Here is a 23,678-nt window from a genome sequence, read left to right on the forward strand (position 1 = left end):
GGACTCTTTACTTTTCTACTGCACTCGGTGATCGACTCGTCTGGCCTTCTGCATCAGTAGGAAGCAGCTGGAAGAGAGTGGGTGAGTTGTGTTTTGGTTTCTTTTCAATAGAAACCAGTCAAAGTTAGCAGGTGTTTGATGCCTCGTATTATGGGATGGGACCCTGTTTGTACTGTTGATGTAGTTTATAATAATTGAGGAAAGGCACGTAAATGACGATTAAAGTTGACTTACAACTTTCAACCCTCTAGAGAGGAGCACAACATTAGGCTAAATAACTTCTGAACCTGACAGGGACGAGCTGTAAACTGCATCTGAATCCTGAGATTCTCCGCTTTCCGAGGGTCCTTGAATGGTGCATTTATGACAACAAGGGTAGCCACGTGTCATCACGTAGTACGGGACCAGATGCTAAGCTGAGCGGTAGCAGCGATGCTAAACCAAGCGTAGCATCGATGCTAAACCGAACGTAGTAGCATGCTAACTCTTGAACATGAAATATCTTCTGAACCGTTTATGATAGAGACGAGCTGTAAACAGCATCTGAATAGTTCCATTCTGCCTTCAGAGGGTCATTGAATGGTGCCTCTACAAGGTACGTGTAATCATATGGTGTAATCACATGGTACAGAACAGATGCCAGATTCATGGAAGGTTTTAAACCAGAGACGTTCTAAATTGTTTGAACGCAATTTTCTCAGGTTTTCAATCGAAAGCAGTATAATTAAAATCACCATATCTTACAGTAAAGACTATCCCATGTAGGCCTTTGACTAGGGTTTTTTGACTAGGGTGTCATTTTGAGATTTGAGTCACTGCGACTCATTTTGCTGGATCAGGTCACATTTGTGGCTCTGAGCGGCGTTTTGATGGAGGTTGGCTGGTGGCTCCATAGACAGCAGTGTGTTTCTATCTGGCTGTCTGTGCTGAAGTCGCTACAACTAGAGAAGTTTGTGGTTGATCTCTGGGGGGGGTTCGACTGGGTCTGAAGGTGCGTTACACCAGGGGTTAAACTTACAGAGTTATGTCCCTTTAACTCTGACCTTCCCGGGCCGAGCCTGACCTGTCTGTGCTGCGTCTCGACGCTCCGTTCTCGGCCGTAGAAGACGTAGACCGCCCCCTGGTGGTCGTCCTCCAGCGGCGCTCCCACCACCAGCTCCCTGAAGCCGTCTCCGTTCATGTCGGGGATCTGGCTCAGAGCCGAGCCCAGACGGGAGTTCTGGGAGCAGTCGGACTGCAGCGCCCCCTGCTGGACCAGAGAGGCCTGCAACGGACAAGACGCTTCAGTTTAGTTTAGCGTTGTAATGTTGTTGTGCATGCAATGTTGTAGTTCGGTCAGAAGGAGGCGCTCTTCAGTTATTATGTTGTTGGTTAAGCCAGAAATAGAGAAAAACAAGGTTCAGAGAAAGACGGATAGCATGGGAGTGTAACACGGGTTTTTGCATAAGAGTTAAGCTGTATTCTTGTGTTTTGAAAAGCTAACTAAAAGTGTGTAAGAGTCACAAATTGCATTGGAGTCTTCTTTCTAAAACTTTACACGCATCAAGGTGGGTTTTCTGAATGAGTCTTTCAGGTTTGAACTGTTCACATGTGACACGGATCATTTTTCCTCTCTTTTTTTTGTCAGAGTCTGACCGAGTTCAGGCCGGGAATCAATGCTAGTGACTTCAACACCAGCAGGTTCGGTCGGATTTTAATGTTCAGGCCCGTTGAGAACTGTAAAAAATCCAAACATCCTGCGACTGATCCCAGATCAGATCTGTGGTCTGATCAGCTCAGTAGTTGCTCGTAGATTTGACTCTTTCATTCAAGCGTTTGCAAGTGAAGAAACGTTCGCTAGGCACTTACATCGACACAGAGCAGAAAGAACGGAACCAGACAACATTCAGTTTCACCGTTTAAAGGGATAGTATCATTTTTTTTAAAGTGGGGTTGTATGATCTCCAAATAGCCCCTAAGTACTTTAATTGCAGTAGAAGACTCTCTGCACTCCTCCCGTTAGCAACGCCAGCCCATAATAGCCCTGCCCAGAGATTTACAACATACAGTGTTGTGAACGGACCCAAAGAAACGGCCTATTTTCACGGCCTAAAAGAGGTTTTACCTGAAAAGAAAATACACAGTTCCATTGTTACAGGAAAATTATATTATAAAGTTTTTATTTGGACCTAACCAACTCACGTATCCCTCCGCCCAGGGTTAGCGCCCGCCGATCAGCAGTTGGTTAGGTCCAAATAAAAACTGTGTTTTTCCTGCACTTTGAGGGGCTGGAAAAAATTATATTATAGTGAACAATGGAACTGTGTATTTTTTTTCAGGTAAAACCTCTTTTAGGCCGTGAAAATAGGCCGTTTCTTTGGGTCTGTTCACAACACTGTATGTTGTAAATCTCTGGGCAGGGCTATTATGGGCTGGCGTTGCTAACGGGAGGAGTGCAGAGAGTCTTCTACTGCAATTAAAGTACTTAGGGTCTAACACTGGTTGTGTACCTGTGGGGTGACAGAGTAGATGTAGACCCTCCCCCTCTCGCGGCCCTGGCTGTAGTACATGGGCGCCGCCACCAGGAGGACGTCCGTCTGTCCGTCTCCGTCCACGTCCATCGACAACAACTCACTGCCGAAGTACGAGCCGATCTGAGAGACACAACCAAGATTCACCTGCTAGATCTTACATGGGTTTTATTCTTTTATTCTTTTTAGGGCTTTTTTTGTTTTTAATTATTGATCTACGGGTCTTAGGATCTTTTAGTCTCCAAGAAACTCTGCACTTTATAGATTCTTATCAGTACCTATTTATCCACCATATCTATTGTAGTTTTACTTCTTTTCTTTCTTGGTTGCAACCACAAGGCAACAAGGGCTGTGCAATATCTCTCTCTCTATATATACTGGAAAAAATTAAGAGAGCACTTTCACAAATGTTTCTTAAAAGCATCTCTACATGTATGACAGCCGTTCTTTCCTTTTCTTTATTAAACACCAACACAAACACAACTCATTCTACTTAATAAGACACTGATGAGGTCATCAATCACCTGAACCACATCTGGTTTTATATAAAAACCACTGCTGGGATTAAACATCAACATTATCCCACTAAAACTGGTTTATAAACTCTTCCTGAGTTCAAATATTCTTGCTGTGTTGTTTAGGAATAAATATCAACATGTTTTCTTTGCATTATTATTATTATTCAAGGTCTGAAAAGACTTGATATTTTTGTTATTTAGACTAGTTTAGTCATTTTTAGCCAATAAAAGCTCTAAATGACAATATTTTTTTTCAATTTTGGGAGAAATGTTGTCGGTAGTTGATAGAATAAAACAAAAAAAATGTAATTTCATTTTACTCAAACACATACCTATAAATAGTAAAACTAGAGGCACTGATCATTTTGGGAGTGGTCTCTTAATTTTGTGTGAATGGAAAAATGTGTTATGTCATTTAAATGTACTGTTATCTCTGTCTTGAGTCTTTATGGAATGCAGGCATTGACTGTCCAAGACAAATTTTCCTCCGGGGACAATAAAGTTTATATTGATTGATTGAGGCCACGCCCCCTTTCACCTGCTTCACCTGCGTCCTCTGTGTGTGTGTGTGTGTGTGTGTGTGTGTTACCTGCTCTCCCAGCAGCCCTTGCAGGATGGTCAGGTTCCCGTTGTTCTTCAGCGTGAAGACGATGACTTTCCCCGTGTGGTTGAACCTCGGAGCTCCGGCCACGTAGAGCTGAGAGCCGCGGGAGGAGATGAGGGAGCCCACCGAGTAACCTAGGAGACAAGGATGGAGACGGAGACTGGTCGTCATGACAACTGTACAACAGTGTTGGCGCCACCATCAGGTCAAATGTCAAACTTGTAGAGAAAAATCTAAACATCCGTGAGAGGATGAACAATTCACAGAAAACCTGATGATGAAGTGTTTCTGGGGACAAAATAAGGCGAGGGACCCCTCAGGGCCACCGTACATTTCCCCACACTGATTCCCCTTTAAAGCTATAGCGCGTAACTTCTACATGTTTGTAAATATCCGTTTCACCCAAGCCACTACAAGAGGAGATGATACAACGCTGATGAAGCCGTTCAGCTCCTCTAACACCTCGTGGTATTTTTCATTTTTTGTTCTTTTTGTATTTGGTGTCTTGGAGCGACTTTCCCGCGCTGGCCGACAGGAAACGACCGAAACGACGTGTTTTACTCGGTTTTACCTGACAACGAGAAGGGAGGAGGGAGGAGAGAGGAGGGAGGAGAGCGCTCCACTGCTGCTAGAAGCAACAGCTGTTAGCAGCCTGGTGTTAGCCACATCGTTAGCAGTAAGTTACAAGGTGTGAATCAATGGGGGCAGTTGTGGGTCTGAGAAGTGAAGCTCACTTCCGCGTTCAACAAACTGCAATCCCCTCTTCTTCCTCTGGGGGCTGGTGTCAGAAAGCAGCATTCTCCATAGACCCCCATGTTAAAGCAGATAACAGCGGCACGGCCGTTTCGGCTAATGCTGTGTTCAAGGCAGGCTTTTGAAACCGTAAGTTACAGCTTCAAGTCACAACTACGACTTGGTAGCGTTCCAGGTAACCCGTAGCTCGTGTTTTTACCGTCCTGTTGTCTGTGAAAGTTCCCTATAACGGCCACTCGTAACTTCCGACCCGTGAACTCGTACCAGATCGAACTGGTATGACTTCACAGGAAGGAAAAACACAAAGTACGAGTTTCCTTGAACGCACCATGAGTTAGCAGCCCCCGCCCTTGTCAGGCATCAATTGGTCCTCGTGCTACGTCACCACATTCACGCGCATCCCTTGGCTGCACACACAGCCCTTCATGCCGTTCTCTCCCCTCATTGGATAACACTTGTATCCCACAAGGAAAATTTTCTCCTTGGGTTACAGCAGAGCAGAGTGACGGAGAGACTCGTGTTTAGGCTGAAATACTTCATGTAAGTGATTGCTGACGGAAAATAGGACTATTTAGGACTTATATTAACAAAAACATTCCACTGATATCTGCTTTAAAATCACCCACTTTACATCCTCAGTAAACATGTTAAAAGCCTGGTGTCAGAACGTTTTTTGGTCTCAACCGATAGTTTCTACCCCCACACACAGTCTGAGGGGGGTGGATTTTTTTTTAACTCTACTGTTTTACTGTTATTAGGCTAAAACTCTGGCCAATTAGGGCGCGGAAACGTTGAGTGACAGGTCCAGAGACCGCTGCTTCGAGGCCAGTGGGCGGGTTCTCGGCTGGCTAACGGCCGCACCGCTCCAAATATGGCAAGTAGAATCCAACATGGCGCAGGGGAGGGGAGGGTTACACCGGACCATAGGTGCCGGCCGTGTCGTTGTAAAAACGCAGAAATCCTTTAGGGGGCGACAGAAGATACACACCATAGCTTCAACTAATCAATAACTAATCGATAATTGATCCCTGATTGGCTGGTTGGTTACCTAGATACGCTCCGTGGTTCTTCAGCTCCTCTGGAAACTCGTCTTTGTACGAGGACTTAGGAGGAACCACCTTCCCGTGTTTGGTTTCCTTCAGCACGGCGCCGTTCCAGTCGTAGGCGCCCACGGCCCCGAGCAGGATGCCGTCCTACACACACACACACACACACACACACACACACACACACACAACACACACACACACAGACACACACACACACACACACACACAGATACACACACAGACACACACACACACACACACACAAACACAGAGACACAGAGGTGAGGTCACAGTGTTTATAACTTTAATACTTCAACATAAAGAGGTGAAACGTCGTCTGTCCTTCAGTCACAGGAGTGGAGGACAGAGACGCCGACACTTCTGGGATGTTTTGGTCCCGTGTCCTGTTGGTTACCGGGGCGACCATAGATGGTTTTCCCATCATGCAGCTCAGTTCCCACAGTTTTACTGCCGTGTTCTCCTCCACCTGACGACACCGAGGGACTAAAGACCCTGATGAGTCCTAATGAGCCCAGAGGAAGTAGGACGGGTCAGAGGACTGAAGCTGAGGCGGGTAACCGGTTCATTAACCAGTTAATTAACCAGTTAATTAACCGGTTCATTAACCAGTTTATTAACCAGTCAATTAACTAGGTTGTTAACAAGTTCATTAACCAGTTTGTTCATTAACTAGTTTATTAACCAGTTTGTTAACAAATTCATTAACCAGTTTGTTAATGAACTAGTTTATTAACCAGTTTGTTAACAAATTCATTAACCAGTTTGTTAATTAACTAGTTTATTAACCAGTTTGTTAATTAACCAGTTTATTAACAAGTTCATTAACCAGTTTGTTAATTAACTAGTTTATTAACAAGTTCATTAACCAGTTTGTTAATGTAATGTAGTTTATCTGGGAAACTGTTTATAGTACGCTATCAACATAGGATGTATATGTATATTTATATGTATATAACCTGTAACATGTGACAGCTACATGAATGTGTCACATTGTTCACATTTCTAAACGTTAAATCATGAACTAACGGTGGAAAATACTAATGTTTTGGTCGGACATTGAACGTGTCATTGTGACAAATATGCAAAAAAAGCACGGCACTTTGCCTGTGTGTGTGTGTGTGTGTGTGTGTGTGTTGTTGTTCCACTTGGAGACAGAATCAAAGTCTTAAACTCTGAGTCCAGATGTCGTCACTGCTCATTAAAGTTCAAGTCCAATGAGTTCAGGTTTCCCATCATGCCCCTGGCCCGGTCCGGTCCGGTCCGGTCCGGGTCCAAGTCCGACGGACACGTGGACCCGTCACACACACACACACACACACACACACACACACACACACACTCAGATGAAACTCGTTAAAGTCCAGATATGAAAGTTATTAAAGCTGTGAGTCATCGTCTCTGTGGAGCGGACGACGGTGACACAACTGTTGGCGACCGACGATGCAGAATCTGAGCTGCACACGCACTCACGGACCGCCCGTCACCATGGCTACAGGTTAAAGGGTCAAAGGTCAAAGGTCAATCGTGCAGCAGCAAGAGGAGGAGGAGACGAGGACGGACACCGTTTCTGTTTTCCACATCAGAGTGAGACGTCGTTTTGTTTTTTTAACCGGAGGAAAAATCTGCATATGATTGTTAATGAATCCAAGTGTGTGTGTGTGTGTGTGTGTGTGTGTGTGTGTGTTCCTCTGGCAGCTCCGTGCTCAGTAAAACCATCTGCTCTGTGTTACACACACACACACACACACAGAAAGTTTCCACGACACCGACTTTTCACTCTCAACGCTGGAATTCAACAAGTGGAATACGATTTTCTTTTCTTTTTTTTTCTTTTCCCCTGGACGAGAAACAACAGAAATATTTCTAGAAGCTTCTTGTTCCGGGACCAGAACCAGAACCAGAACGATACTGGACATTTGAGGATTTAATCTTTTTTCTGTGTGGATCCATAAACACAGAGCTCAGAGCTGCTGGACTGAAACTCCCTGATCTCTGCAAATAACAGTGAAGATGAAGATTATTATCATCATCAACATCATCATGGACGACATTCCTCATCCAGGATGAAGGGATCTGACGAAGCAGCGTGAAGTTCTGGTGTCGCTGTGATTAAAGCCACTCACAGGAAATAAAACACCCCAAAAAACCATACGAGTCCAGTTTTTAAAGGGAAAGTTCAACTTTTTGGTAAATTGTCCCATTGCCATAATCCCTATAGTCATAGCAGTAGGTTCGTTACCTTTAATTGTGGGTCCAAGCTATTTTTAGAACGGTGGAGCAGAGCCGTGAGCTGCTCAGAGCTACGCTACGGAGGCTCATTATGGGATTTCTTTGGTTTCCCTCATCAAACTCATCAAATACACAATCCAACAACTCCACAACGCTCTGGTGGACAAGTTGTGAGCTGCACATTCACCACGCTATGAGATAACAACACAACGTTACCACACAGAGTTGTTTTAGAGGGAAATTCATGCAAAACCGCTGATGCACGTTGCCTTCAGGGACAGTTTTTCATCATCAGTCTCTGTATTTACCCTGTATTTACCTCGAAAACGGCTCCGTTTCGTAACGTTCCATTATTATCTCATAGCGTGGTGAATGTGCAGGTCACAACTTGTCCACCAGAGCGTTGTGGAGTTGTTGGATTGTGTATTTGATGAGTTTGATGAGGGAAACCAACAAAGAAATCCCATAATGAGCCTCCGTAGCGTAGCTCTGAGCAGCTCACAGCTCTGCTCCGCCGTTCTAAAAGTAGCTTGCACCGACAATTAAACGTAACGAACCTACTGCTATGACTATAGGGATTATGGCAATGGGCCAATTTGCCAAAATGTTGAACTATCCCTTTAAAAAGGAGGATTTTACTGCAAAAACTCACTTTAACCAGATGAGAGGAGAAACCGGCCTGAGCCATCTGAAGACCGAAGCCCCGACCCTGACTGCTGGTTCCTGTGGAGAAACAACAATGATGTTATTATTATTAATAATAATGAGTTTGTGTTAAAGCTCCATACAGTATAAAGGTAGATGTTTGTGTTAAAGCTCCTTCAGAATAAAGGTAGATGTTTGTGTTAAAGCTCCATACAGTATAAAGGTAGATGTTTGTGTTAAAGCTCCATACAGTATAAAGGTAGATGTTTGTGTTAAAGCTCCATCCAGTATAAAGGTAGATGTTTGTGTTAAAGCTCCATACAGTATAAAGGTAGATGTTTGTATTAAAGCTCCATACAGTATAAAGGTAGATGTTTGTGTTAAAGCTCCATACAGTATAAAGGTAGATGTTTGTGTTAAAGCTCCATACAGTATAAAGGTAGATGTTTGTGTTAAAGCTCCATACAGTATAAAGGTAGATGTCCATGTGTAGTGTGATTATAAAGCAGCTCTAGGTTCTATATTAATACTGTGAAAGTATCAGAGAAATGCACACAGCCTGTATTCAGAAACTGAGCCTTAAAACCAGCCGTCAGGACTTCCTGTCACTTTGTGATGTCACAACTAAGCCCCGCCCCCTCACCACTTGGACCCACCATCCATCCAACAACAACTTGCAGGATTTAGTTTCCCTGAGTGTTTTATTCTAAAATCTGCTCTGTTTTTTAATTGGATCACTTTAGAAAACAGTCAGCCAATCAGAAGAGAGGCTCAGAGCCTCCTCCTCTCTCCTGATTGGCTGACACCGACCTGTTGTTACTGGAGCTCCAGAGAGGAGATGGAAAACTACAATTCTCATGGATCAACCCTTCAAAATAAAAGACAGACGAAGAGGAAATAACCTGTTTTAGATCAGTGTTCATTATTTGATTGTTTTTGTTTTTTGACAATGTTGAAGTTTTAACATTAAACCAAACGTTTTAAATGTTGCTGATGTGAGTTTATATTAAAAAAAGAAAGAAGACATATCAGGGTTCCTACAGCTTAAGCCAAGTTAAATTTAAGACTTTTTAAGACTTTTTTAAAGCCACTTGAAATGAAATTTATGACAGACTTCATAATAAACACAAATGCAGAAAAAAGAAAGAAAAACACCACATCAATTACATAGGGTTAGGGACAATTTTACCCACTTTCCTATGTGATCCAAGGTAAAGTGACTGCTACATGAACATTGGATTGTGTCTCTTTCCAGCTGTCCTTTCAAAATAAATGCATAAAAAGTCAGAAAAAAAAAAAAAAACACTGACTCGGGAGCTGGTGGCGGTGAGAAATTTAGCGTTGACGGCCGCCACTAAAACTTCTCTATGTCGAAATGTTACCAAATATTTAGAGATTTGAGACTAATTACAACCATAAAATACCACTTACCAAGTGTTAACATTTTTAAGACTTTTGAAAAATTGATTTAAGACATTTTAATGCCAATTAAGGCCTTGTTTTTAGATTAATGAATTCAAAGCCTTTTAAGACTTTTTAAGGATCAGTAAGAACCCTGCATATGTTTTCAAAATGGCGGCCGACCTTCCAGAGAGAAGATCCTCTCCCCCAGAGCGTCCACGATGTCCTTCAGCGCCGACTCGTCCGTCACGTTGAAGAAGTGTTTCTCGTCGGGGTCGCTGGCGATGAACTTGATTTCTTTGAGAAAAGCTTCGGGGTTGATCCCTCGACGGTTGTAATAACCCAGGACCTGCAGCAGGAGGAGGAGGAGATTAAAGGGATAGTTCACCCAAAATTCAAATTTCACTCATTATCTACTCACCCTCATGAGCTGGGAGAAGTTTCAGAGTCCTCCGTTCCTTCTCTGAGTTACAGCGGGGGTCCGTGCAGCAGTATTTGTCCATATAATGGTTGTCAATGGATACCAACTTTCTTTGTCCAAAAAGACACACCAAAAAACATCCCAATACCTCCATGCTGCTCGTCTGTAATGTCCCTCTTGTATCGAAGCCCCGACATGAGAAATTGTTCAGAAAAAAATGAATAAGTCTATATTTCAAGCTTGTTTTGTAGCAGAAGCTCCCAGTGTCTCAGTTCACTGCTTTGCCTGTGTCAGTGCAAATCTCGCAATTTCTCATACAAGAGGGACATTACATACGAGCAGCATGGAGGTATTTGGATGTTTTTTGGTGTGTCTTTTTGTTACGAAGACAGTTGGTATCCATTTGCAACCGTCATATGGACATGCACTGCTACGCCGAGACCCCCTGTAACTCAGAGAAGCCACGGAGGACTCTGAAACTTCTCACAGCCCTTAGTCCACATGAGGGGGAGTAGATAATGAGTGAAATTTGAATTTTGGGTGAACTATCCCTTTAAAACTCTGAGAGGAGGAGAAGGAGGAGGTGCAGCAGAGCGGTTTGTGGTGAAGGGACTCAGACTCACAGCGATGGCGTACATGGTGATGTTGTCTCTCTCGCTGTCTCCCACCGCCTGCACCAGCTGAGGGCTGTCGTGAGATTCTCCGTCTGTGATCACGATCATCACCTTCTGAGCGCCGGGACGACCGCCGCGCTTGAACGCCTCCGAGCTGCTCAGAGAAGACACACAAACAGACACACAAACAGACACAAACAAACACACAAACAGACAGACAGACATTAGGCCTCGTTCACGAACCGTGAGTCCCACTTGCACAGTTTTTTTTCGAAGATTGTGTCATTTGAGAGCTGACACTTGTGCAAAATAATTGATTATTGTATTTTTCTTCTGTTCTGCAGCTGTTTAATATTATGAATATGAATTAGAATAATTTTCGGTAACCCTTTTGTCTAATTGACCCTTTGTTGGCCTTCTGATTGGTCTGCTGATCCACCAATCAGAGCGCTTCTCCCTGTGTCATCTGTTGCGCAACGTTCTAAGGTTGGACAACCCTGGGATGAAACCCTAAACCAGAGTAGACAGCAAATTTTTGGCAAAAACTACTTTATGATTTTTCAATATGGTTAAAATGTGCCTGAGGTTCCTGCAACAGCGACTCACGATATCTGGACGTATTCCTGGAGTCATTTTTATCCCATTCCCCAAACCCAAGACATCAATAAACATACTTAGCCTATGTAGATATAACATATAGCCTACATATTACTTTAACCTTCAAAGTTATCTAGCAAACGTAACGTTACCATTGCTAGTGTCTTTTGAACTTTGTGAAGTTTTACGAGGAGAAACGGGAGATCAGCGGAGATTAAGCGTTAGCTAGCGCCGTTAGCTACTAGCTAGTGAGTGACCAAAACAATGATTTTTCCCCATTTTTCAGAAAAGTCGTGTAATGCCCGTTCAATCGCTCTTTAGCCACGTCTGTCTTCTATCACAGACACCATTTTTCTGATAGATAGGCTAAGTTAATTCAAAATCTCCTTACAAGCAATTTAAATCTGCCTAATTTTCAATGGTTTCCAATGGGAGTTAACCCTTCCGTGACCATTGTTTGTCCAACCTATAGCAACAGTAACCATGGAGGGCAGGAGTTGACAAAGGGTCAATTATGTGATAATGTCAAGAAATAGCCAAGAAATAACAATTAATTGCGTCATAATGTCTAGCAATAGCCTAGAAATAACGGTCAATTTCATAGTAATGTTGAGAAGTATTGCCGCCAAGTAATAACGATTGATTGTGTAGAAACAGCCCTGAAATATCAGTCAATTGCAATGAAGGACTTGGTGGAGAAAAAGGTATGCAGTTTGACAACAACAACGACTGGTTTCATTTCGATGGGCGCCCCTATCAGTTTGAGACCGAGTTTACTGAAGACAAGCTGAAGGAAATGGAGGAGTAAAGGGACAGAGGGAGATCTGCCGGTGGAGTCTATGTGCGGGACCTGTGGTGGTCACTGCCTGCCGGTGGCCGCTGAAACCAGATGTTTGTGCTGAAACCAGATGTTTGTGCTGAAACCAGATGTTTTTGCTGCCAGTCGGACTCGGACGTGTGTTGTCAGTGCCTGGACTCTATGCTGGACATGGAAAGTTGCTGCATAGCGTATAACTGGAGGAGAGTGGGTGAGTTGTTTTGGTCTCTTTTCAATAGAAACCAGGCTAAGCTAACAGATGTTTGATGCCTCGTATTATGGGCTGGCACCCTGTTTGTACTGTTGATGAAGTTTGGTGCTGTTCTGAGCATTATTTGTGGCTGTAAGTGGCTTTTTGATCGGTGGATAGTGGATCAATAGACTGCGCTGTTTGTTATGGTGCAGTCATTGCTAAAGTTGCTACAACTAGAGAAGCTAGCGGTTAGCAGACTTCATCTCTCGAGGGGGGGTCTAACTCGGTGTTACGGTGCGTTGGACCACGGGTTAAACTTACGCCGGAATATCCCTTTAATTGTTTTACAAATCATTATGGTCTCAACTTACTTTTTAATTTACTTCTTAAAGGGATAGTTCAACATTTTGGCAAATTGGCCCATTGCCATAATCCCTATAGTCATAGCAGCAGTAGGTTCGTTACCTTTAATTGTCGGTGCAAGCTATTTTTAGAACGGCGGAGCAGAGCTGTGAGCTGCTCAGAGCTACGCTACGGAGGCTCATGGGATTTCTTGGTTTCCCTCATCAAACTCATCAAATACACAATCCAACAACTCCAAAAGGCTGTCGTGGACAAGTTGTGAGCTGCACATTCACCACGCTATGAGATAATAATGGAACGTTACCAGACGGAGTTGTTTTAGAGGGAAATTCATGCAAAACCGCTGATGCGCGTTGCGTTCAGGGACAGTTTTTCAGCAAGCAGACTCTGTATTTACCCTGTATTTACCTCGAAAACAGCTCCATTTCGTAACGTTCCATTATTATCTCATAGCATGGTGATTGTGCAGGTCACAACTTGTCCACGAAAGCGTTTTGGAGTTTTGGCATTTTGCATTTGATGAGTTTGATGAGTGGAAACCAAGAAATTCCCTCAGCCTCCGTAGCGTAGCTCTGAGCAGCTCACGGCTCTGCTCCGCCGTTCTAAAAACAGCTTGCACCGACAATTAAAGGTAACGAACCTACTGCTATGACTATAGGGATTATGGTGATGGGCCAATTTGCCAAAATGTTGAACTATCCCTTTAAGAAATTTCTTAAGAACGACTTCAAGAATTCAAGAAAATACTTAAGGAGATAATGCTGAATGAGGCCCAGTGTTGTGTGTAGTCAGTGTGTTATGTTGTTGTTGTGTTGTGTTGTGTTGTGTTGTTGTTGTGTGTCGTACCGGCCCACGTTGATGCCCAGCGCCGTCCTGGTCTCCTCTCCGCCCCGCTGGTCGATGCCTCTGGCCGCCTCCACCACCTCCTCCACCGTCTGGTACTCGCCCAGACCGAACTCATGGACCACGGAGGAGCCGTACTGGACCACGCCCACCTGAACACAACACACCACAGCACCTGAAGGCACCACCACCAACACTAACACCTGAACACAACACACCACAGCACCTGAAGGCACCACCACCAACACCAACACCTGAACACAACACACCACAGCACCTGAAGGCACCACCACCAACACTAACACCTGAACACAACACACCACAGCACCTGAAGGCACCACCACCAACACTAACACTGCCACCAATAACACCACCACCAACACTGTGTAAATTAACATAAATGGTCTTTTCCTTTGTACACTGCAAAAACTCAAAATATTTTCAAGAATATTTGTCTCATTTCTAGTCAAAACTAATCTCTTTCCACTTAAAATAAGACTCATCACCTAAAAATGAACTTGTTTTTAGATCATTTTCACTTGTTTCAAACAAATTTTCACTTGAAATAAGTAGAAAAATCTGCCAGTGAAAGCAAGTTTTTTGTGTTTGTAATACTGTAAGAAAGAAAAACTTACTCCACTGTCAGATTTTTCTACTTATTTCAAGTGAAAATCTGCTTGAAAGAAGTAAAAAGTGTCTAAAAACAAGCTGCTTTTAATGTGATGAGTCTTATCTTAAGTAGAATGAGATTTGTTTTGACTAGAAATGACATTTTGACTAAGACAAATATTCTTGGTAAGATATTGAGTTTTTGCAGTGTATCAGCAACAAATCATAAAAGTAGGATTGACAGTAACAATCTCTGTAGTTTTACAGTCTAAGCCTTTAAAGGCCGTTTTCTCAGAAAGAGTTTTTCAGACTCAGACTCCTCTCTAGAAATCTCCACTTCAGCAGCACTTCCAGACACCAAACCTTCCACTTTGATCCCTTTCTATATTCTGAAGGTTTTTACAGAGGGGATTGTTGATATATCATTCACAGCCTCATTTATACAACATTTTATTACTAAAAACATGGAGACATAGATGTTTTTTAGGGCTGGTGACAGTATTTTCTCATTTACAGAGTGATGAAAAGAGATATCCACAATCCTCCTCTGGAAAAACTTTATAGCTTTAGCTTTAGCTTTATCAATTGTTCAGGTTTCTGTTCTGGAAATGTATGCGAATTAGCGCATATTTAATTAGATATTGCCTCATTTACATATTTAAACATACATTTTGACAGAAGTTGTAATGTGAGTGATAAACTTGGGAAGTTTCATGGTGAAATCTGTAATGTCTCGTTCTGATTCTTGTTTGTTTTGCTTGTTTGTTATCCCCTCAGCAAACGGAGAGTTTAGATGAATAAATAAAGATGATGAGACACAAGTTCAGACCAAACACAGTCCTGACTGGACTCTACATCCTGTTAAAGGGATAGTTCAACATTTTGTCAAATTGGCCCATTGCCATAATCCCTATAGTCATAGCAGTAGGTTCGTTACCTTTAATTGTCGGTGCAAGCTGTTTTTAGAACGGCGGAGCAGAGCCGTGAGCTGCTCAGAGCTACGCTACGGAGGCTCATTATGGGATTTCTTGGTCAAACTCATCAAATACACAATCCAACAACTCCACAACGCTCTGGTGGACAAGTTGTGAGCTGCACATTCACCACGCTATGAGATAATAACACAACGTTACCACACAGATTTGTTTTAGAGGGAAATACAGAGACTGTTGATGAAAAACTGTCCCTGAAGGCAACGCGCATCAGCGGTTTTGCATGAATTTCCCTCTAAAACAACTCTGTGTGGTAACGTTGTGTTATTATCTCATAGCGTGGTGAATGTGCAGCTCACAACTTGTCCACCAGAGCGTTGTGGAGTTGTTGGATTGTGTATTTGATGAGTTTGATGAGGGAAACCAATTAAGAAATCCCATAATGCTCGCAAAGACAAAAGCATATCTTCCACGTAAGGATCTTAATACAGTTATCCATGCTTTTATCACCTCTCGTTTAGACTATTGCAATTCCCTGTATGCTGGCATCGATTTGTTTTTAATACGCAGATTGCAGGTTGTGCAAAACGCTGCAGCGCGCCTACTGACAGGGACAAAGCGTCACCATCACATTACCCCAATTCTCCGCACTTTACACTGGCTACCTGTCTCTTCTAGAATTAATTTTAAAATTGTACTTATTGTTTTTAAGTGCCTGAATGGCCTGGCACCGTCCTACCTGTCTGACCTTCTTGTTCCTCACCATGCCCCCCGAGCACTAAGGTCTGCTAATCAGTTGCTCTTAACCATACCGAGAGCAAAACTAAAAACGAGAGGAGACAGGGCATTCTCTGTGGTGGCCCCGACATTGTGGAACAGCCTACCTCTGCATATTAGGACTGCACAAACACTCGAGCACTTTAAATCTCTTTTAAAAACTCATCTCTTTTCCTTGGCATTTTAGTTTTATATGTCTCCACTCTTGTTTTATTGTTTTATTGCATGCTTTTATTGTAACTACATTACCTGTTCCATCTAGTTGTATTGCCACTAGTTTGCTTGTGTGTTTATTGTACAGCACTTTGGTCAACCTGGGTTGTATTTTTAAATGTGCTATATAAATAAATATGTATTGTATTGTATTGTATTGTATGTATAATGAGCCTCTGTAGCATAGCTCTGAGCAGCTCACGGCTCTGCTCCGCCGTTCTAAAAACAGCTTGCACCGACAATTAAAGGTAACAAACCTACTGCTATGATGACTATAGGGATTATGGCAATGGGCCAATTTGACAAAAAATGTTGAACTATCCCTTGAATGTCTGTAGTTCATAGGTCTGATCTTTACACTTTCTCCAGCTGCCTGTTGGACTAACTGCCTGTTCCTTCCAGAGTTTCCATGAATTAACACAGACGGTTTAGTTGTTTTCCCGGGACAGAAGCTGTGTTTTTCCAGCCTGTGAACCGGGAGCAGAAACTACAAACAGCTCAGATTCCTGAGGACGCCTCACACAGAGAGAGACAGAGAGAGAGACACTGAGCTCTGTGTCCAAACACAACACCATCATCATCATCGGCCAGGCCACGGAAACAAGCGGTTCTTAGACTTTTTCTTTTTTTTGTCGAGGATTTAACGAGGTCGAGAGGTCGTTGTGGGCCGCCGTGAAGGGGAACGGAGGGGTGAAAACACATGAGCCGTGACCTCTGTCCTGTTTGGCAGCAGCAGCAGCAGCAGCAGCAGCATTAACAGCAGCAGCTCAGGGTTTGTGGTCGAGTCTGCAACATTTTTTTTAAGAATCCTGCCAAAGAATTCAAACATTTCCCTGAGAAACCTGAAGCTCGTGACGCAGCAATTTCACAAAACACGAGGATGAGACGCTGAAGACACCGAAGCAGTTTTTTTTATCCCTTTATTTTCAAAGTCTTATTTCATTATTAGCGCATATAGCACTTTAACTTAAAGAGCTGCTGATTTGATCAGTTCTACAGACTGTTTTTACTGACCTATTTGTAATAGAGTGGAGGCACCCTTCACTGTTTTGAATGCGTGTTAAAGGTGTGAAAGTATTTTGTATGGATGTCTCGTATGTATTGTCTTGTGTAGGCCTATGCAGTGGCTCCGAGCCCAAAACGTACAATCCAATCCAATATTATATATATGTGTTGCTCCTTTTTCTTATTACCTATTCATTATCCCTAATATTATTATTATTTGTTTATTTTATTAGGGCCACGGGCAATCGCACCGGGCACTGGTCCCAACAGCTATGAAATAGCTGCAGGGACCAGTGCCCGGGCGAAATTATATATCAAAACGTGCGGTTCGATCGGGATCGCTGTGCTATTACTTTTCTCAACAGTTTACGAATTTTTCGCAACATAAGTCGCGAAAAACGGCGCAAAATTTTGCATTGAAGTCAATGGGACGGGCGGAAAAAAAAGAGCGAAAAAGACCAATCATTGGAGTTTAACAAACGTCTACTGCTCAGGCATACTTTCACCTAGAGACTCCATTTAAACTTTAAACAGTAGACACAAGTCTTGTGTATTGTCGTATTACTCCACGTTTTGATAGGTCATATAGTTTTTGATCAATCCCTGATCAATGACCATGATCATTTTTGGAGAAATTATGAGATTATAATGGGTGTGTATTGGACGGAATGTTCGTGTCAGAGTGGGTGACATCATCGGTTAGAGTGGGAGAGATGCCAGAAAAACTCCAGATTTTTTCTCTTTCCACACTCGGCCCGGCCACAATTTACACTCTACACACATGATTTTTTCAGAATTTGTAAGACAAACTTGTTCTGTCTCTCATCATGTGCTCAAAATATCAGAGAGACTTACAGAATTTAAACTCTGAGCCTCTAAGTGCGGCCACGTCTGTCTCTGCTCCTCATTGACTCCAATACAAATATTTTCTGAGAGAAGCAGAACGGCCTGATGTTTTAAAACTGCCAGCGTCGCCAAAATATTTACTGTAGAAACACCAAATCGTACCAAATTTTCAGTAAGTCCTTAGAGCAACGTTGATCTGTGTTTTGTTCTGATAGGAGTTACCGTTTTCTCACCCTAAGCCTAAATGCGAGACCGGTGCAGAGGCAGAAAATGGCTCTTTTTCTCCACGTTTCTGTCTGTCTCAGCCTGCGGGGGCCCCTATCGCCGTGGTAACCTCTTTGATCCTCAGGCCAGAGCTCGTTAACTTCATAAACAATCCACCTGGCGCTCGTTTAAATGTTTATAAACACAGACACAGCTAAATCAGACTGACACAGGATGCAGCTACTAACTAACTAACACACACACACACACACACACACAGGTAACCTAATGTGGTTACAGCTCCTCCATATCAGTGCTTATAGAAAGATGATCATGTGTCTGTCTGATCAGCTCTGTCTTGACCTTAAGATCGTGGGTTTGATTCCCATGTTGAGAGAGATGGCACAACCGGCAGTAGCTCCCGTGGCCCATTCAAAATTTCCCCAGAGGAATTTTTCTAGTTTTCTTTATTATTATTATTTTCACTATTACCGTATTCTATACCATATTGTATACAAGTAATAGCACTCCACTTACCTCTCATCCACATCCACACACACACACACACACTTAACACTACATTCATGTCATTTCCTGTTGTTGTCTGTACTTATGTCGATTGTTTGTATGTTTGTGTGGTTATATGTGTTTATAACGTATTTGTCCTTCATGTCACCTTGTCTATCACTTCACCAATAAAAAAAAGAAAACACAACTGAACAACAAACAAAGAAACTGTGAAGCTGAAGGAGGAAGAGGAGGAGGAAACATTTAGAGCAGCAGATGTTTCCAGATGTTGGGGACCGACCTGCGTCTGACCTGGGCCGATGTAGAACTTGTGCAGGATGTTGATGAGGAAGTCCTGCACCTCGTACCACGGGTAGATGGAGTTAGAGCCGTCCAGAACGATCACGATGTCCATGAACGTCTCACACCCTGGAGCACGGACGAGGAACAGTGGGAATAATATAAATATAATATATGAAATAAACAGCGTTACTTTTTTCAGTAATGAGTAATCCAAAAAGTTACGGTTTCCCCCGTTACTTGACTCAAGAAGTCCCGTCACAAAATAATAATATTCTCATTTATGTGTTGTACATTACACGCTTTTTTTTACAGTCCACCAACTAGTCGGAAAAAAGCTGTTTATCTGGAATTAAAGGGACAACGAGGAGTTTCTATTTGGTTATAAAAAAGTCTCACGTTAATGTGGATGAATCTACGTTACCACTTGTTAATGGTCCATTTTAGATAGTTTATAAATACAGTTAGTGCTTAACCCTAACCCTATGAGTAAAACATTTTTAACTGTGTTTATAAACTACATACTAATGAGTATTTGTGTGTTATGAATGATGAATTCAATATTTAATGCTTCACTAATGCTTAATAGTGTGTATTTATTATAAAGTGTTACCCATGTTTCTCTACGCTCCAGTGTGCATTTAGTGTCTGTAGTTAAAGCCATTACATCATCCTTCAATATTCACTTTTTGATGCAACAAAATGCAGTTTAGCCAAGTTTAAGAGTGACTGAATACGGTTATTGTGTTTTCATGTACTCAATTGTTTTGTTTAAACTTATATAAATGTACATTTTATTTAACTGAATATGGTTTGTGTGTGTGTGTGTGTGTGTGTGTGTGTGTGAGAGTTACTCTGCAGGGCCGGGGCGATGGTGTGTGACGGTCTGAAGTTCCTGCTGACCCTGGAGCAGATCCCGGTGCTGTACAAGGAGCTTCCACACTCATGAGACCAGAGAGGCCCACAGGTCTGAGGACACACACACACACACACACACACACACATGTTAAAGGAGACCACTGAGAGCCAACATGGCGGCCGTTTCCTCTCCTCCAGTCTCTCTCTCACTCACCACAAAGCTGTTGTCTCGGGGATTGGAGGTCAGCGACATCCCCAGTCTCATCTTGTCCTTCCTCTCAGAGACGTTGTCCAGAGACAGTTTCCCTGGTAACGGACAGACAGACAGGAGTTCAATTTAATGCTTTTATTTTGGTAAAAGGAACCTTTACTTTACTTGACTTTATTTGTTTATTTGGTCGGGACAATGCATATTAATGGACAGTGAGTGCTAGAGTACCCACAGTAAATACACCTGATTTAGCACTGGTGCTACATTACATCCGTAGTCCCCAAAAGCCTGTGCATATTCTCATTTGTCCAGGTCATAGTATCTCAAAGGAGGTTAAATCGAAAGCAACTGGACAAATAACTAAGTCCAGTTGCTTTCGATTTAACCTCCTTTGAGATAGTCCCCAAAACAATACAACAATTAACAAACATTAACAAGTCCAAAAAGATGGAGGACCAGTAGATAACAGAAAAAGTACATTTACATAGTTACAGGGTTGGACATGAGTCTTTGAATTGTAAAAAAAAAATATATAATCTATATAGCTGGAATTAACATGATTCATTGAAATATAAAAATGAAGAGTTAATTTGCAAAAGTAGATAACTCCGTTTTTAAAAAATTCTAGAATCTTCTTTTTTTTTTTTTTTTCTTTAGATAAGGTGATACCAGTCAAACCAAAGTTGAGTGACTTTGAGATGTAACAAAACAGAAATATCTCAAAAAAATAAAGTTTTATTGAAAACAACACTATGCAAAGAATAATTACAAAGCCTCAGCTAATTTTTTTTCAAAATTGCACTTATCTGCTTTTGCAAATGAACTCTTCAAATATATATCTATACAGTTGCGATTGACATGATTCATTTAAATATAAAAATATAGTACTTCCTGTCCCTTTGTTACGATGATGTCATAGCTGTGACTCACCCAGGTGGAGGCGGCTGCAGTTGACGGACGTCCTGGTGTCCAGTGGACACCTGTACACGTCTCCTGTCTGCTGCTTCCCTGTGGACTCAAAGGGAGCTCCCACCAGCAGCCTAAACACACACACACACACACACACACACACACACACATGCTTGTAATGCTATCTTTATGAGGACACTCATTGACATAATGTATTCTGTAGCCCCGTACCCTAACCTTAACCATTACTCTTAACCTAATTTGAACCTAACTATAACCTAAAGTCTTAAAGGGATAGTTCAACATTTTCGCAAATTGGCCCATTGCCATAACCCCTATAGTCATAGCAGTAGGTTTGTTACCTTTAATTCTCGGTGCAAGCTATTTTTAGAACGGCGGAGCAGAGTAGCTCAGAGCTACGCTACGGAGGCTCATGGGATTTCTTGGTTTCCCTCATCAAACTCATCAAATACACAATCCAACAACTCCACAACGCTCTGGTGGACAAGTTGTGAGCTGCACATTCACCACGCTATGAGATAATAACACAACGTTACCACACAGAGTTGTTGTAGAGGGAAATTCATGCAAAACCGCTGATGCACGTTGCCTTCAGGGACAGTTTTTCATCAACAGTCTCTGTATTTCCCTCCTCACAACTTGTCCACCAGAGCGTTGTGGAGTTGTTGGATTGTGTATTTGATGAGTTTGATGAGGGAAACCAAGAAATCCCATAATGAGCCTCCGTAGCGTAGCTCTGAGCAGCTCATGGCTCTGCTCCGCCGTTCTAAAAATAGCTTGCACCGACAATTAAAGGTAATGAACCTACTGCTATGACTATAGAGATTATGGCAATGGGTAAATTTGACTAAATGTTGAACTATCCCTTTAACCTTCAAACAGCGCTTTGAAAAAGTGAGGACCGGCCAAAATGTCCTCACTTGGTAACAATGTCCTCACTCTGTTGGTTAAAAACTCTCGACGGTCCTCACAACGTAGTAAGTACAAGAACACACACACACACACTGACAATTAGTAAATCTAAAATAGTTTTTTGCAGACTGGATTCCCGTCCATCTCCATGTTGTAAACTGTTTTCTTAAGCGCCGACGCAGTTTGCAATAAAAAACAATGAGAAGGACACGAGTGCTGCTGGCCTTTCTTCTTTTTCTTTAAGCAAACAGTTTTCTTGTCTGTAACAACATCTCTGATCCTGATCCCTCCTCTGTCTCTCACCCTGAGGTTTGTTTCTCCTGGTTTTTCTTGGGAGTTTTTCCTCAGTGGATGTGGGGGTCAGAGGTCAGAGGATGTTGTGATGATGCCATGTAAAGTCCTTTGACACAAATTGTTTATATATATATTTAACAAATGTACGGTGTCCTTTCTTTAGCAATAGAAACTGATAGATATATGAACATGCAATATGCCCACATTCTTCCACACTGTGACGTCTGTGCTGACATTTCTAAGTATATTGTTCATTTACTGTGTGGAAGATGGGGTAATGCGTATAAAACCAACCTGTTGCCTCTGTACATATTACAAGCCATAAGAACAGTTTTTAATGTTAGGTTCCATGATCACACTAAGCCACTTTTTTTGAAGGCATCTGCATTAACATTTTTTGACTTGGTAAAATTTAAAACTGCATTAACCATGTATAAAGCAAAAAATAATCTTCTTCCTTGTATAATCCAAAAATTATTTCATGAGAGGGAAGGTTGTAAAAGATATGACTTAAGAGGAGAACTCAAATTGCAACAGCAAAGTGTAAAATCGACTCTTAAAAGTATGTGTATTTCTGTCGGAGGGGTTATTCTATGGAATAGCTTGGATGTAGAGATTAAACTCAGCAAAAGTGTTAATCAATTTAAAAGTTTAGAAAAGGAGTGTTTGAAATGTATAGCAGAGAGGAGAGATAAATGATGTAAACTAATGTGATAACTGTGTTTTGGTTGTGTTGTATGTGTGTTGTCTGGGGTTGGAAACTGATCAGCTGCTTCTTCCATCCCCATTTCAAACAGTGTTAGTTGTTGTTAGTGTCTGTTGTTGTTTGTCCTGTTCGATATTTGGTTATATGGTGTCCTGTGGATGTTCTTGTTATGTTGTATGTGAGATATAATTTTTGTTTGGTTTGAAATAAATATGATCAATCAATCAATTTTGCTGATTTTGATGATGATACAGATAAATTGTGTGTTATTTTATCTGGTTCACTGCATCAACAAATGTGCCAAATCCTGACACCTCCTCCTCCTCAACAGAAGGAATGTCTTTCATCACATGGTTCCCGCTCGGCGCTGGTTCTGGGAACGGGTCTGAGTCACGACCAAAAGGACCACGAGCCACCGAGTCTTTAGTCTGCTCACACGTCGCCGTCCACATCAAACGGGCCGAGCGCCGCGCGGACAAAACCACATCCTCCGACTGCAGACGGAGCCAGGTCCACATCCTGCAGCCTGCAGCGCTCTAAGCCCCGCCCCCCATGACATCATCACCCCGGGCCGGTCGTTTCCTAAACAGGTGCTGAGGTTTACTGTATCTCTGTGGTGGTGAAACCTGAGTCGTTATCGGCCGCTTTGTCTTTTAATTAAGTGGAGTTCCCGCCGCCGATACCTCTTCCCAGAATTCCCTGCAATTTGAGGGAGACTAAACACACTGTGAGACAGTAAACACACACACACACACACACACACACACACACAGGTCACAGCGTGAAGGCTGACAGT

The 23,678-nt window shown here is 42.4% G+C and overlaps 1 protein-coding gene across 1 annotated transcript in view; it reads right to left on the minus strand.

Moving 5' to 3' along the window:
* Window positions 1-23,400, minus strand: part of LOC146986611 (integrin alpha-11-like) — a 44,007-nt gene extending 20,607 nt beyond the window's left edge. The window contains exons 1-13 of the mRNA XM_085780418.1: window positions 23,167-23,400; window positions 20,971-21,085; window positions 20,044-20,135; window positions 19,826-19,940; window positions 18,973-19,100; window positions 13,582-13,730; window positions 10,775-10,919; window positions 9,914-10,079; window positions 8,337-8,407; window positions 5,434-5,578; window positions 3,618-3,766; window positions 2,490-2,633; window positions 1,064-1,264 (exon numbers count right to left, since the gene is read on the minus strand). Of these exons, the coding sequence (XP_085636544.1) occupies window positions 1,064-1,264; window positions 2,490-2,633; window positions 3,618-3,766; window positions 5,434-5,578; window positions 8,337-8,407; window positions 9,914-10,079; window positions 10,775-10,919; window positions 13,582-13,730; window positions 18,973-19,100; window positions 19,826-19,940; window positions 20,044-20,135; window positions 20,971-21,085; window positions 23,167-23,400 (1,854 nt within the window). The remainder of the gene's footprint in view (window positions 1-1,063; window positions 1,265-2,489; window positions 2,634-3,617; window positions 3,767-5,433; window positions 5,579-8,336; window positions 8,408-9,913; window positions 10,080-10,774; window positions 10,920-13,581; window positions 13,731-18,972; window positions 19,101-19,825; window positions 19,941-20,043; window positions 20,136-20,970; window positions 21,086-23,166) is intronic.
* Between the last annotated feature and the right edge of the window lie 278 nt (window positions 23,401-23,678).

This window comes from Trachurus japonicus, chromosome 6 (assembly GCF_045865225.1).
Source record: "Trachurus japonicus isolate A0001 chromosome 6, Traja_1.0".
Lineage (NCBI taxonomy): Eukaryota > Metazoa > Chordata > Actinopteri > Carangiformes > Carangidae > Trachurus > Trachurus japonicus.